The sequence below is a fragment of the Musa acuminata genome, chromosome BXJ2-5 (assembly GCF_036884655.1).
Source record: "Musa acuminata AAA Group cultivar baxijiao chromosome BXJ2-5, Cavendish_Baxijiao_AAA, whole genome shotgun sequence".
Taxonomy (NCBI): Eukaryota; Viridiplantae; Streptophyta; class Magnoliopsida; order Zingiberales; family Musaceae; genus Musa; species Musa acuminata.
Window position 1 is genome coordinate 727,613 of NC_088342.1, and position 16,374 is coordinate 743,986.

Below are 16,374 nucleotides of genomic sequence, written 5' to 3' on the forward strand. Positions count from 1 at the left end.
TTGTCCGCCTCATTTCCCAACGAAATGCCAATCGAAAGCGGAAGTGATGCGAACCTACTTGGATGTGACAACTAACAGAAAGAAGAGTCAATGAGCAGATTTTGTGGAGGAAGGACCCGAAACTTCAGAAGTTTGCGAGATAATGCTCGTTAAAGCTCCAACAAGCATCCATCCAGTTCAAGCAGCATGAGGAATTTCTGAGAGACTGGCGTAGTAAGGATGGTCTTTTCCTTCATCTGGCGGATCCGCAGGAATCAACAAGGATCAACACAACTCAGCCAACCCCACAACAGAGTTAGAGTCATTGGTGAGTTGAAGCAGCATGGCGGATCAAAGGTTTGACGACTCAAAAACAACAGCGGAGAGCAGTTGGGAGCCAAGGGACGCATTGCAGCTGGAGCAGAAGATTGAAGACTCAGCAGAGGCGAGGAGTTGCAGTGTCAACAAAGGCTTCGACGAGGACGTCGAAGGAATAAGTGGGGGAGAATGTCATGGACAAACTTCTAAACAAGGTGTTCGATGTAATGCTTGGGTATGTCCGTGTCTTTTGTTATGTTCATGCTTTGTACAACATGTAGAGGGACGACCGAAGGCTTATAAGTCCCATTTTAGTTGGGTCGGTGGCCGCTTTAGGCTTGTAAATAAAGGTTGTGTCATGTGGACACGTAGGAGAGATTATTCAGTCTGTAATGGACCATTTTACCCTTTGTTGTGTAACTGTTCAGAGCTTGTAAAGTCTGTTTATAATTTGCATTGTCTATGAAGTGTTTTTTGGACATGTTTGCTTGTGGATCCCGAGTGAGGCATTTTCTCTGTCTTGTTCTCTCTTTTGTGGGTCCTAAGGGACCAGGGGAGGCTTCGGGGAGGCTGACCTTTGCGAACGGACGCGCAAGGGTGCCGCACGACTTAGGCAAAACCAGCTAAGTCCATGACAGTCGGTCGGTGACTTCCAAGGCTAAGACGCTCGCAGGTCGTGGGTGGTCGTTTTCTTGCAAAAATGACATTCGTCGGGTGATTCCCGATGACCCCTCTGATGAGCAAGTCAATTGTGGGTTGAATTATTTTGTTCTCCCCCTTAGCCGGATGCCGACCAAGAGCTTTTATATTATTGTACGAGGGTCGGTCACACATGGGTTCAGCGTGGTAGCCAATCCTTGGGGGACGAGACAATCCTGTGCGACCGCTGTCCCAAGACACGTGAGACGATGTCAGACGATGCCGCCCCGAGCTTCCGGGACAGGACATGCCAACTAGTGCCTCGGTACGGATTCTGTCTTAGCGTGTGGGGGTTCTCCTCTTGCTGACCTAGATGTCGTAGCTGGTGTCGGTTGTGACATGTCTTGGACTCAAAATATACCCTATCAGACACGACCCCTAACCATGCCAGCGCAAATATGGAACCTCGGGAGGAAGACACGATACCATGTCGAATGTGCCACTAGGAATTCGAGACGACGGTCGCTCCCCTCCTGCGCCGTCTGGGGTCACACGAACTAACGCCGCCTCGACAAGGACCGCATTGGGAAGCTCGGGGCGGGGCTGCATGGCGTCGTTCCGCACATACCGGGCGACGGTCGTCCGAAGGTACAAACTCGTCGTTCGGAGAGTCGGTCGTCGCGCGAAGGTCGCATACAACCAACCCTCATGCACCAGAATAAAAGCCCCCTGCCATATGTCAAAGGAACTTCGATAAAAAATTCAACTAACTTAATTTTTAAAGGGGCCTAAATCGGGATTCCCCTTCCCATCCCGCTCAAGACCAGTACGTAGGAATCCGACGGTGAAAAAGACAGACGAGCTCACTGAAAAGGTGCATCCGCAACTGACCCCGAGCTCAATCTGACCATGCAAAAATCTCATCCCCAAGATAATCATAGACATTGCCAATCGGACCAAGCCGTACAGACTCCTTGGTCACGGCATAAGGTTCACGAATAGTAACTAACCATGTCCTCAACACCTATAGTGAGAGGGATCCGTTTGGAGGTATTCACCTTGATGAACTCTAGTTGTTTTAGTTTTAGTTTCTTGTTTGATTGCCAGCTTAATCTGCCAGTTAATCGTGTTCATTTTAATTGACTATATTTCAGCTGGAAATGCTGATTAATTCAGATTCTTCAATACTTCTCAACATTGCTGGGGTTTGGAGGTTTCATATGTTTGCAGTGAGTATCGATACTGATAAGGGTTTTGGATGCATACTGATTTTTCAGATAGTTCTAATGGACTTTTGGATTTGGCTGCATTGGTATCCTCCATATGATTGTTAGCAGCAATTTGGAGATTGGATTTTAGCTGCATCATTTAGCAGTGCTGCATTGATTTCAAATACCGGACTCTCTTGGACTATAAGCTGAGGAAATTGGATAGCTCCGAGGAAACTGGACATGTGAGAATGTTGGAAGATCACATGAAGCTGTGGAAATTGGATAGCTCTTAGTTATGCATTGAGAGTACCAAAGTAGTCACATGAAGTGATTGCATCCATTTGACTCTTCTCTCTATCCCTCTCTAAGACTGCATACATCCTTCAACGTGCTGCTAATTTGGTTCCAAGTTTAGGTTGGCAAGCTGCTGAATGTTCATGGGAAACACAGCATTTGTGTTGCCATCGTAGGCCTTCCTTGCCAATATGATGTTCACAGCCGCTGTAGGGTGGAAAGCATCCCAAAACACATACTGATCCCTGTTTGCACAAGGAGTCTGGAAGGGGAGGCATGTAATCTGCCCGCTGTTTCGTCCGATTCCGCAGCAACCGCGATTGATCACACTAAATCCTAACAAAAGGAAACACATGACTTCAACTACAATCGCAAGCATTTCAGATTCTGACAGCAATCGAGATGAGAAGCACTCACTCACTCACCATATGCCCCGGGGTTGCTGAGGATGTCCATGAACATGTGGTAGGTATCCACGTATATGAACTTGGAACGAGGAAGATTCACATTAAGGGCGTTGATCATGGCCTTGACATTGTTGTTGAATGGCATCACAAGCTTGTCAACTTCCAGTGAGCAATGACTCAAAAGATTCTGTGCAAGTATGCTCGGAATGCATCCCATCGATCCAACTCCAGTGATCACAAACTTTCTGGCTCCAAGGTTGTATAGACTCTACAAGACAGAATCAAATATATCAATGCAGAGAGAGATCTCTTGCGAAATGATCCACGAGCTCGTTTTCCTACCGTGAGCTGGTGAGTGTAATCTTGGACCAAAAGATCAGCAAACTGTTCTCCGGTGTACTGACTCCTGGTGTTGTAGTTTGGCATGAGATAGTTGTTCAAGTAGTCATTGCTCCCCATCCCCACGAAGAAGATGCAGTGAGCAATGGCATTGGCAACGGCATCTGCACCCAAATTGCCAGCGATCTGATCAAGGGTTGACTCAAAATTCTTGATCTGTTGGTTGAATGGTATTCTCCCCACCTGCACGAGGAGTATAATGTCAGTCATAGGAGCCTGCAACGTGCATGATGCTGTTGATGTATATAAAAGTTGCAGAGAAGTATGTAAGAGTGTTTGGCTCACAAAATTCCGGCCAGTGATGTCCAAAATCCCTGCTGCAGCTGAAGCATAGTTGACACCATGAAGAGCTGCCTCGCCAGATGCTTGGGAGTAAGGTGGAATGAGCGGTAGTCCAAGAAGCTCAGCTGTAGTTAAAAAGAGATAAATATCCATACAATTACAACTCAACTAAAAGCTTCAGCCGGTAGATGTGACAGATCTTAAATATACTTACAATTGTAATCTTCCTGCAAGGCTAAAGCATTTATAAACATGAGAGAATGCAATTAATGCGAAGGTGAAAGGTAATGAAGCGTTGAAAGTAACTTCAAACTTCTCTTTTTCTGCTCGCTAGCATATTTTGACAAATGCAGAAAATTAGCTTGTTTAAGCCATTTATAATATCAAGCAGATTAAACTATGAACAGATTTAAGAGCATCTACAAGTGCTTGCCATGGTGTGGCAAACATGCACGTCACTGACCATGGCTCGTAAGGATGTGTTATGCTCACCTATCTCATCCACAATGGTGTAGCCATTGGAGAACCTTCCTGTTGGGCCTCCAGCAAAGTCAATGCCATAAGGGTAATAGTTAGCCTTGGCAAAGGAAGCTAAGCCATTGTTGTTTCCGTTGTCAATGAGGGAGTCTCCGAACACAAACATAGCAGGCACCGACTCCTTCTGACCACCGCTGTCTCCAACTTCTGCTCCTCCTCGTGCTGTAGAAACCATGAAGAGTGATGACACAACCAAAAATGCAGAGAGGAGAAACACAGGGTAGCCAAAGGTGGCCATGAGGAGGAAGGAGGAGTGAGTTGAGTGAGAGGGAGATGGAGTGCATGGGTTTATATAGGGTCAAAGAGGGGTAGGGGGCAGATGAGATGATAGTTAATGATCTGCAACTGTGACCTTACAAGGAGTAAATGGTCTTCTGGAAAGGAGTGCAGCGAAACCCTGGTGAAAAGATCTGACTCAAACCACTTTCATGAAAGAGAGTGAAGGGTTTGAATGCATTCCTCCTGCTTTAGATGGTGTTCAAAAGCTTGCTAAAACTGTATCCTATGTTGAATAGGTATCCTGGAGAGAAGAACACATCATCCAACTGTTGTTAATGGTGGTGCCATAATGATTCTACCTTGCTGTGTCACTTATTTCCAGTTCCCTATTTTATTGTCTTTCTCTCTGCCTTGCAGATGGAGGTATCAGGGAAGGGTTGAAGGAAAGCAACAAATTAAAGAGTACCATTAGAGAGATTGTCATGCATACATATCACAGTAACAAGGGTTAATTATTCCTGTTCGATAAGCTAATTAAGGAAAGATTTGAGCCAAATAAACATACTGTGGGCTAATCTGAAATCTAGAGAAGATGTTAAAACCTCTTATGGTGTTTCATATTGTTAGATTCCTAAACTCATACACAATTTAACAAGTAACTTAGAATGGACATGATGACATGAGTAAAAAACTTGACATCCCAAATTGATCTTAGAACATAACTGTCATGATCAGCTCAAAGATCAAGCTTAAGGTCGGCAAGTTAATGGAAGCAGACAGGACCCGTATCCCCTTCTTCGATATATTTTGTCTTTGGTCTCATACCACCATTTTAAACGTAAACGAAGATTTAAGGTGATTAAGTATTCTATAATCTGTGGTCGGTGAGATGATGAATCATGAACAATTAGATTAAGGAGGAATAGGACTCAGTAAATTGAAATGAATAGATTTGCAAGCTATATATATATATATATATATATATATATATATATATATATATATATATATATATATATATATATATATATATGTTGTTCACTTGGTTTACGAAAACAGGGCAGTTCTTATCCACACATGAATCCAAAAAAGAGAAAAATAGTACATGCAACATCCAACTAAGTCAACTTCTAATTTTCTATAATAACACAATCCTAACTAATATATATATATATATATATATATATATATATATATATATATATATATATATATTGCAACAAAGTAAGAAACCTGAGCACAGCAAACAGATTATATCATGAAGATAGTAAAATGATGACAACAATTGAGATATTGACAATATGTTGAGTTGAAGAAACTAATAATATGAACATGAAGAAGGTTCTGCAGTAGGTTGCTATATTACTTCTATGAATCTCATCAGAACAAAGTATTTGATCTGATATTATCCATGAAGATATTTAATCTTAATTGATAACAACTGAGATGTTGAAAATATATTGAAGTGCAGAAACTAATATGAACAAGAGAGAGAGACATCTCTTTCTTTTCTTTTCATCATTACATACTCCTGGAAGACATGGTGGAGTTGACTTCAGTCTCCTGGCTGCATGAAATTGAGAGGCCAATGAGAGCTCTGTATTCTTCTTCATGATGGTTGGATGGTGTAGTGTCATCGAGAGGCCTTCCTTGTAATTCTGAAGCTGTACAGTATTCCATGGGTCATGATTCTGGAGTTGCACTGTTTCTTCATGTCATGATAGTTTTCTTAGACATCTGATGAAGATAGTAATTTTGATTCATATAGTATGCTGTCTTTGTCTAATAGTAACTGACTTAAAACTGGAAGTATTCTCTTTCATCTTTGAGCTGAAAACTTTTAGACACCTTTTTTCTAAACTGGTACTTATGAACTTGTAATGCATGGAAACACATCTTTCTGTTGCTTATTTGGTAGAATTGTCTGGCCATGGATTTTCTTGAAAAGTGTTTAGGGAACAGCTCATTCTCTATAAAAGAACTAAATTAGGTTTTGCCTAGTAATCTTAGAGTTATTTGATGTTTTCTATCATATTAATCTTAGAGTAATCTTAGGGAACAGCTCATTCTTTAGGTTTTGCCTAGTAATCTTAGAGTTCAAGCTAATTTGATTACTGGCCCTAATTATTTGATGTTTTCTATCATATTGTAGTATCAGTGAGATTTAATCTGCCTTTGTGTTTCTCCAGCAATGTGGCATCAGGTCAACTTTGGTTGGATGAACATTGTAATCTTATCAGTAGCTCACCCTCGATCAAGAAATAGCCAATGTAAGTTACCAATCACATTGTAAGGTAATTAAGACATGAAGCTTCCGAAGAGTGAGCTTTGGTTGGATGAATAGAATCCTATTAGTAGCTCACCTCAATCAAGAAATAGGCAATATAAGTTACTAATCACAACGTAGGGTAACATAATCAAACCAAGACATGAAGCCTTCAGAGAGTTGATTAAGATCATGACACAGTTCTTGGAATACAACAAATCATTAACATCAACATCAAATAAATGTACTCAATAGACTGGTTGAGGGATCACCGCTATACAGTAGCGCGCACACATACACTGTTCACAAATCCCTCAAACCTTGTTATCATCAGAAAGGGAAGCAGTTGTTGAACTGGTTTTGCATGGTTAATGGATTTGGAATGTCAGCAGCTGTTAGTGAGGCTACATCAAAATGCCCATTTTTCTGTGCTGTCACTGTGGCTGCATCAAGAAACCCATTTTGCTCCACAATCTGCATCATCAGAATAACAAGGAGAGAGAAGAAAAAAAAACTCATATCGATCTTTTGATTCTGAGAATTATCTTAGTCTCTATTATACCTTCCCTCGAAGAAACTTATCGGTGGCCTTCAATATGCCCTCCTGCATAATAATGGATCGACAAGTCTCGGTGCAAAACCCAAGAGTTTCTCTAGTAACGAAGGGATATGTGATGATGCATGTTCAAGAAGACTACTCATAGCATTAAATGTAGAGAAATGCAAGAAAACTTGAATCCCAAACAGATTATACCCCAAAAAATGCTTCTTTGAGAGATCAAACACAAACTCGAAAAGAAGTACCTTGTTCTTCAGGTACTGAATCTCCTGGAACATGATCTGCATCTGGAATAGAAGGTTAAGATTACCGAAAAGTTCAGCATAGCATATATTTGTAATTATATTTCATCTGCTGTTTGGATTTAATGAAGAAAACCTTCGTAGTGCGAAGGTGTTCCATCCAAATCTGAAGGTGCCTTTCTAATCCAGACAATTCTTCCCTTCTCCTAACATGCACCTGCCTCAGTGATAATTATGCAAACCTTAGTGCAGTAAAATATTTTCAAGTTTAGTTCTACAACATTTTTTGATTATTCAAAATCTGAATAATTTATATTTTTAATTTTATAATATTTTTATTCCTATGATGATTTTATGAAATATTTTTTCTTTAACATTTAAACTTCCATGCCTCTAAGCTATGATAAAATTTTGGTTAAAAAAAGTTGACTTCTTTGATTATGATTAGATTCTAAAATCAAAAAATCAACATGAAAGAATAGCTCAAATATTATGAAATTTTTAGAAAACTTTTAATTACAAACATGTGGATCTCTATAATTAATTTTTTTTTGATATTTTCTTATTTTTTAAATTTTGAATAGTATATGGTTTTTCCTTTTTTTATTTTTTTATTTTCTCCAATATCATTTGAACTTCTAAGTATAACCCTAAGGATTAAAAGTTAAATTTCTTTATATATATATATATATATATATATATATTTGATACATGTCCATAATCTTTGTTAATTGATTATAATTTAAATTTTTAAATAAATACCCAAGGTTCTTAATATTTAAAAATATATATGATAAATATTTTTATTATAAAAATGTACAATAATATAATTATAAAATTCATAAATAAAAAAAGGGAAAAAAAAAGTCATTTTACAACATGGGATCCAACGTCTCTCTCTCTCTCTCTCACACACACACACACACACACACGCGCGCACGTCTTACCGTGTGGAGAGTTTGCCAACCTATACCTTCTTTTCACACGCACAAACGCGTCTTACAGTGGAGCGTGTTTGCCTTCCCATACCCACTCTTCACTCGATATATCTGAAAGTTGCCTTTGATCTTCCCTTCTGCATTTGGTCTCAGCGGGAGAGAAATCTCTGCAAGGATGGGAATGGCGGAGGGAGGCGGTGACGCGTCGGCGGCTGCGAGCGAGATGAAGCTGGAGTTCACTCCCACATGGATCGTTGCCGCGGTCTGCTCCCTCATTGTCTTCATCTCCCTCGTCGTCGAGCGCCTCCTCCACCGCCTCGGAAAGGTCCCTCCTTTTCCTTCCTTCGTCGCATTCTTTCCCCCTTCGGAAACGCCCTGCATTGCTAGGTTTTGCGGATCGTTTCAGGTTCTCAAGCGGAAGAACCAGAAGCCGCTCTTCGAAGCCCTCCAGAAGGTGAAAGAAGGTGCCCTTCGCCTCTATTCCCTTCTTGTCTCTCTAGATTTGTTCGGTTCATCGTATTCGATCATCAAGTAAGAATCTTGGAGGTTTTGTGCGCAGAGTTGATGCTTCTGGGGTTCATTTCGCTGCTGCTCACGGTGTTTCAAGGGGCGATCCAGAGGATCTGCATTCCTAAAGGATGGACCCTTCACATGCTCCCCTGCAAGAAGGAGGAGCCCGATGACGCACATGGTGCTGCCACCGAAGCACATTTCCAGGCCGCTTTTTCTGCTGGCCTTTTTGGAGGTCGTCGACTTCTCTCTGAGAGTGGATCTGGCGCAGCACATTGCTTGATCAAGGTTTGTTCGAGGCAATTCCACGTTTGCTTCTGCAAAGTTTGTTAGTTTGTGGAGTTTTTAGGAAACTTAATGGATTGTTGTTCTTTGAGATCTTTCTGTGGCTGCCTGTAACATAACCACATAAGCCTTTGAATTCAGGTCTTACCATTTCGCAATAGATTGTTTGATGTCGTTGATGCATTTTGTATCTCGACAAGTTAGTTCCAGAGACTCCTAATGCGGTCTGGTGCAAAATTGTTGGTTAGTGTCAATTGATAAAATTTGAATTTTTTTGCATGATCAATGGCATTTTTCTTTATAATATTCAATTTTAGGAAAATAAAATGAAGAAATGGAAATATAGTTGAGACAGATATTGATAAAATTTTGGCAAGGAAAGAAAATGTATTTTGGCATCTTGGATATATATATCATCAGGAGGAAGCAGATATTGAAAAATACATTGCTAATAGTATGTTGATATTCAGCTAAATACTGTACAATTGTTAAGTCGCACTATATATATATATATATATATATATATATATATATATATATATATACGTATGTATTTATGTATGCATGTATGTATGTATGTATGTTAATAAAGTAGTGTAGCTGAGATGTCATTGAACATATAAAGTTTGCTGTTGGTATGAATCCAGTATAACTTGTGATCGCATGCATCTAAAATCTGGATTTTATTGATTTATGATAAAATGGGTGCTTGCTTATTTTGTAGTTCTTTGTACATATCCAGAAAAAGAGATGTATATGCACCAGAGCATTTCAGATTATAAGTATTGTGACAGTTAGTGGAAGACCAAGTCTCTCTTGGACCAATTATTTGGGGATTTTTTGCCTTCAGCGCCAAATAGTTGGGAACATCTGCTTAAATGTTGTTGTTTCTTTCAGATGCTCAAGTAGTAGATGACCTATCCTACCTTAACATCACTTTTCAGGATGGTAATCCATATGACATTTTGCATAACAATAACCTATTCCACCGTCAAATCGACTCTACTTATAAACTATGTCACACTTGCTACTTGTTTTTTTAATTCCTACTGATATGTTTTTTTTTTTTTTTTGTGCAGGGAAAAGTCCCACTGTTGTCTCTTGAGGCTATACATCAATTGCATATCTTTATTTTTGTCCTTGCAATCACTCACGTTGCTTTCAGTGTCCTAACTATCCTTTTAGGAGGAGCAAAGGTACATGCCAATATCAATCTGCTTGTCAGTCGTTCTATGGATATTCTTAGTACCAATCTGTACTGCACCTGGTACTACACCTGTTTGTTTTTCAGATACATCAGTGGAAACACTGGGAAGACTCAATTCAGAAACAAATTACAGGAGATGGTATGGAATTAAATTATAGCTTTTAAATGGGTTGCTTTATTATTATAGTCAGTGATCTGGAATATTTATCTAAAAGAAAATTTTACTTAATTCATTTAGTTAGCTTGACACTGTGCTAACATTAATAAACCATTAGGCACAGCTCCAAAACAGGTAACCCATGTGCATCAGTTTGAATTTATCAGGGACCGCTTCAGAGGCATCGGTGCAATATCAGTTATCATAAGTTGGTTGGTAAGCAATACAGCCATGAGAATACTCATTAATGTTGATACTGAATCCAATGCACTTGTCATATGAGTTAACTATGGACTAATTTTAACATTTTGTCCCGGTCAAACAAGAAATTTTGATGAATACAGAACAGGAAGCTTCGATATTGATAAATGCATTGAACATGTATTTGGTTTGTAATCTTTGCTTCAAATGTTGTTAAAGTATCTAATAATATATGTCTTCAAGATACTGGATTCTGTTCACTACCAATGATATATTTTTTCATTCTAGAAATCTCGTGTACAATGTTGGCCATATCTGTAGAGAATCTAACTGTGTAGCTAACTGGCTAGCCATATGAGCTAGATTGCTCAATGCTAACCTTACCTGGGAGTTGAGGTTTTTTAAGAATTGTTCAGTATTGTGGACTCAGATAGAGTTAATTGTGATATTTTGTGTTTAATGAAGTTATCTCCTTTTGGGGAAATCATGCATGCCATATATAAAAATGCATCATTGACCAAGCTAACTCTGCCTAACCTTCAGCCTTATGCATCCAATTATATTCCCTTTTTTGATGAGCTAAATATCTGTCTCATAGAAATTTATGAGATAAAAGATACTTTTACCCATCTTTTGATAATACAGTAAACCACAAAAAGAAAAGAAAGAAGAAAAAAAGGAGGAACATTTAAGACTGTCAGGACACCTTTAATATTTAACTACTTGAATTTTCTTGTGTTCGTGTCTTGACTCTTTCCTCTGAGTTCCACGATAATATGGGGGAGTCAGGATCTTCTTTGAGCAGATACTGCTACTAATTTTTATTTAAAACTTTCTATATGAGATTTTGCTTAATGAATCTGTGCTTTTTTTTGGTGTCATTTGTTATAGTTATTATTCAACTCAATAATGGTACAAGCAATTACCATTAATTTGATAGGCAAGGTTCTGCTCCCTTCACCAGCAGTATTACTGACAAATTTGAGGTAATGATGCCATTTGTAACAATTTTTCCAGGGACCTGTAATTTAGGAGGGAAACCTTTTGCATCCATCATTCTTATCGATCTCCTCATGCATCGAGTTGAGTTGATTCCGTCAAGGGGGGAACTAAAGTGACACAGAAGCTGTTATTTAACAGAGTTGTGATGATTCATTTTTTTTCTTGAATCGTCATATTATCTAGATAACCAAGATTTATTTTGTTTCACGTATTTAATTTATATTTCAGGTACAATTTTTTTTTTCAGTTATTATTAGTCTTCAAGGAAAGTTCTAGAAATTTACATTTTTACACCAAAGTTGCAGTGGCCAAATTTTGGTTCTCTACGTATTCATTGTATTTTTTGATATAAGCTTATTTTTTCTGTCGAATCTCTAGCATCTAACTAGAATTTTTTTCAGCTAAAGTTGTTCTTTTCGTCTTTGTTTAATGTAAGATCTGTTTTGTTCAGCATTCTTTTGTCAAACAGTTCTTCGGGTCTGTGACTAAATCAGATTATACGACAATGAGACTTGGTTTCATCATGGTAAGAGATTTTCAGGAAATCCAATATAAAATGCCTTTTTCTCTTTTTGTCTTCTTAAGAATCACATTGAAGTGTTTTGCTAACTGAAAATTTTCATGAAATAGTTAGTCTTATTTTGAGATCATCCGACTGCTTAATCCTAAATTTTTTTACTTAAGCTTGAAATCCTTCCAATTTTAGACTCATTGCAAAGGAAATCCAAAATTTGACTTCCACAAGTATATGATCCGTGCACTTGAAGCTGATTTCAAGAAAGTTGTTGGTATAAGGTAACTATATGCTTATGGATGCTGAATTCTGTAATTTGTTTGCTGATAAGAATTAAACCATTTTTCACAACAGTCTGGTGCTGGTTAAGAAAATAACATTTTGATAATTAATCATGCTTGTTTCTATGATCTTGGTCCTTAAATTTGATCTTTCATTCCAGTTGGTATCTTTGGGTGTTTGTCGTCATTTTTTTGTTGCTGAATGTCAACGGTAAGTTATGATCTAATACTTTTTTCGCAAGTCATTGATATTGAGTTGTTTCTTCATTTCTCCTGCTTTTTTAGGCTTCATAAATTGGAATTCCAAGATTGTACAAATTCATTAATTTTCTTTTACAGTTAGAAACATTAAGTCCTCTTTAGTCAGCTTAAGTTTATATGGTAGAGGCACTTGACACTGTTTTGCTTTCCTTGTGCCAAAAGGAAATAAATTTGTTTAGATATTCTGATATTTTCTCAACATGAAAATTTTTTTCTGAAAGAAACATGTGAAGATATAGGACAAATGAACATATGTAGATGTTTGAATCAGGTTAGCCATAAAAGACAAGAATCAATTTGTTCAGCTTCTCTATTCAAGAAATGGGCTATAGGACAAGACTCTACTTTGATATCGTCATTTTAGAGCATAATTGTTTGAGCTAACCAGTATTATTCTAAATATTTTGTGCCAGATACATCAAGCACTCTTGCTTCATTTTTCATGTGCCACATCTTAGACATATCTTATCTAGAGAGATAAACAATTAATGTTGCTTATAATTGGATGGAACAGCTTCATTGGAAGAAAAATATTTTATACTCAAAGAATTTATATGGTTCTCTGATGCCATTCTGAGAAACAGCATTTTCTGTTGAAAAGAAAACTTGTAGCACTTTGCCTTTTGCCTATTTATATATTAATTGTTTGCCTTCTCACTAATGCTTCTATAAAGTAATGACGAGAAGAATTTGTTTTTACTCGTGCAGGATGGCACACGTACTTTTGGATAGCATTTATTCCTCTCATTGTAAGTATTTCATTAAAAGTAGCTAAATAGATGTGGTATATATGACCTTTGCGCTTTTCTGGTTATTCTTAATAACAAGGTCTTAAGTTTTAGGTCTCTGCACTGTTATGAAAGCAGTTGATATGGTGCGGTATGCCTTAGTACATGGATTAAAAAATTGCTAAAACATTACATAATATGTCGGGTTAGTATATTTAAATATGACAGCATGGATGTTACCACTATATCTGAAACATTAATAATATCAGTCATGTTGATGGTACCGGGGAATGACTAAGACCATAAACAAGTGAGGTGCCTTCAGGATCATGTTCATATATGCTGGTGGTTCATGGCAAGACATTGACATTTTTGGTAAAGTTAACTTCTCAAACTTATATTAGTATTAAAAATAATAGGACCTGTAAATTTTTTATGAAGATCCCTAAAGAATTTAAGAATCCAATCTTGTAGCAGAGGTGACTATTCAGAATTTAGAAGCACATTCGAAGTTGCCTATTACTTTTAGATAGCATGTATGAAGTTAATTCTTTAGCACAAGGAGATCAACAACACTTTCTTGGAAATATATTTGCAAATATTTTGTGCTTTCATGTTTGATCTATTTTTTGTTTCTTATATGCCCTGTGAGAGTATCTGATCTGAAATTTGGGTTTGGAGAAGCTTAGAGGTTTTCCTTGTAGCTTTATAATATAGACCTACCACATTTTGTGGTTCATGTGCTTAATTCCTGACAAGTTATTTGCCGATGCCAAAGGCATTTAAAGTTGTAAAAAGAATTGGAACACTTGGCATGACCAAACGGAAGAAAGTAATGCATTTTTTTCTTTTTTTTTTCTATGGCATTGTTGTGAAGTTGTAAATTCAAATGAAAACCAATATATTTCTATATTAATTACTAAGATTTCTTCATGTTGGTCTGTTTCCAAGTTTCTTGACCAAAATAATAATGAACATATCTACCAGTTTGTTTTACATTTTTACCGGTATTTGAGCCCATTAAGAAAGCAATGAGGCTGACATCATTCCTAGTGTTTCTATCTCAAATCAGTGGATACAAATCCAGTTCCCAATTTGTCAGAACCATATATATGACTGGGAGTAATTAGTTTTAGTTTTCTCCCCAACTATTATTGTAATCTTGACTTGTTTGGCTTCTGCAGCTTCTGCTTGCTCTTGGCACTAAATTGGAGCATGTCATTACTCAGCTGGCCCAAGAAGTTGCTGAAAAACATACTGCAATTGAAGGCGATTTGGTGGTTAAGCCATCGGATGATCACTTCTGGTTCCATCGGCCTCAAATTGTCCTTTACTTGATTCACTTTATCCTGTTTCAGAATGCTTTCGAGATTGCATTTTTCTTCTGGATCTTCGTAAGTAGCTTAGAACCGTTCACTTTTCTTTAATGTAATTATTGCCTAAATCTACACAGTGGGTGGAATTAGGCAGTCCACTTTTACATATGGTTTTCCTTAGATAAGGTTGTGGTTGTACATATTTTTCATATAGATGCCCCTCATGAGTTTGCTTACTTGTGACTAATAGTCCATGTTGCGGTAATTTGAACTGAAGGATTTCTCTTTTTATGCAGACCACATATGGCTACAATTCTTGCATCATGGATCATGTCTGTTTTATCGTCCCAAGACTTGTGATTGGGTAATTAGCAGCTTGTCACCAATTTTATCTATGGACACTCAAGTTGGTTTTTTTGTTCTGAAGCCATTTTATTTGTGCTGTATAGAGTCACAATTCAGCTTCTCTGCAGTTACAGCACTCTACCACTCTATGCCATTGTCACCCAGGTAAAAAGTCACACAAGCAACCGTTATTTCAATCTGTTCAAGTGATGTTAATGGGCTTTTCTTTGTGATGAAGATGGGGAGTTACTTCAAGAAAGCCATATTTGATGAGCATGTCCAAGAAGGCCTTGTGGGTTGGGCTGAGAAGGTAAAGAAGCGAAAAGGTCTAAGGATCGGCAATGGGCTCCCAACAAGCCATGCACAGAACGAAACTACAACGAAGGTCGAGCTGCCGAAGATGTTTGTACAGACGACACCTGCCATGGAGGAGGGAAGATCTAGCACTGGAGAAATTGCATCAAGACCAGCCACCTGATCCATTCTCTAGCTGGAAACTGTGTGGAATTACATGCCCTTAGATAATGCTGGTGTTGTTGTGTGGTAGTATTACTTGTATGAGAAGAAGTTAGAGATATGTTGAGTTGTATCTGCCAAGTTTGAGGAGAGTGTTCCTTTTGTGATTGATGGCAGTAAGATGGCTCAGGTTGTGCTTAAGTTTATGAAGGTAGGAAGGGAAAGTTTATGGGAGGGAAAGGAAAATTACATGTATGTGAGATCACCTGTACGAGGGAGTATCCCAGTTAGGTCTACACTACTTGTATGGATCTCATCCTTGTTTTATCTCTTACATTCTTGCGCTTTTGTTTAACATTACTACTTCCATGACTACAATTATCTTTTTCTTATCTTTTTTTCTTCAAGTTTGACAATGTTGTGTGTATCATTGTTTGACCTATTTCTCCTTGTATGACTTCCACTTGTTTCTCTCTCTCTCTCTCTCCTCAGTGTTACAAAAATAAACAATAATAAGGCCATAATATCCCAACTATTTGGAGTCCATTTGAATTTTGATTTGTTTTATTTGTATTCATCTAAGCTAGTACAAAAGTAAAAAAAAAAACACACACAGTTATTTTAAAGATAATCAATTTGAAAATGGAGTCTATTTGCAGATCTCTTTATAAATTAAGAAAAAAAATATTTTTTTATTGTAATGCGAGAGAATTAAATCCTTAAAATATATAAGTTGTCTCTAAGATTTTGTAAAAATACATAAATTCCAAAATGTCAGTTTGTTATAATCAATGGCCTAAATTTATGTTAATTTATCTAAC

General features: G+C 37.7%; 2 protein-coding genes across 2 annotated transcripts; one reads left to right on the forward strand and one right to left on the reverse strand.

The window, feature by feature from the left end:
* Positions 1-2,341: 2,341 nt before the first annotated feature.
* Positions 2,342-4,304, reverse strand: LOC103983756 (GDSL esterase/lipase At1g71691-like). The gene is made up of 5 exons (XM_018826762.2): positions 4,022-4,304; positions 3,533-3,654; positions 3,191-3,430; positions 2,867-3,116; positions 2,342-2,777 (listed from the first exon to the last, which is right to left on the reverse strand). The coding sequence occupies exons 1-5, from the start codon at positions 4,302-4,304 to the stop codon at positions 2,542-2,544; spliced, it is 1,131 nt and encodes a 376-aa protein (XP_018682307.2). The 3' UTR covers positions 2,342-2,541.
* Positions 4,305-8,345: 4,041 nt separating this feature from the next.
* LOC103983619 (MLO-like protein 1) lies at positions 8,346-15,907 on the forward strand. Its single transcript, XM_009400868.3, has 14 exons — positions 8,346-8,615; positions 8,697-8,754; positions 8,850-9,088; positions 10,165-10,281; positions 10,377-10,431; positions 10,568-10,665; positions 12,104-12,178; positions 12,359-12,447; positions 12,609-12,658; positions 13,417-13,457; positions 14,621-14,830; positions 15,049-15,116; positions 15,202-15,262; positions 15,336-15,907. Exons 1-14 carry the CDS (start codon positions 8,466-8,468, stop codon positions 15,573-15,575), a joined length of 1,551 nt encoding a protein of 516 aa, XP_009399143.2. The 5' UTR covers positions 8,346-8,465; the 3' UTR covers positions 15,576-15,907.
* Positions 15,908-16,374: the final 467 nt, after the last annotated feature.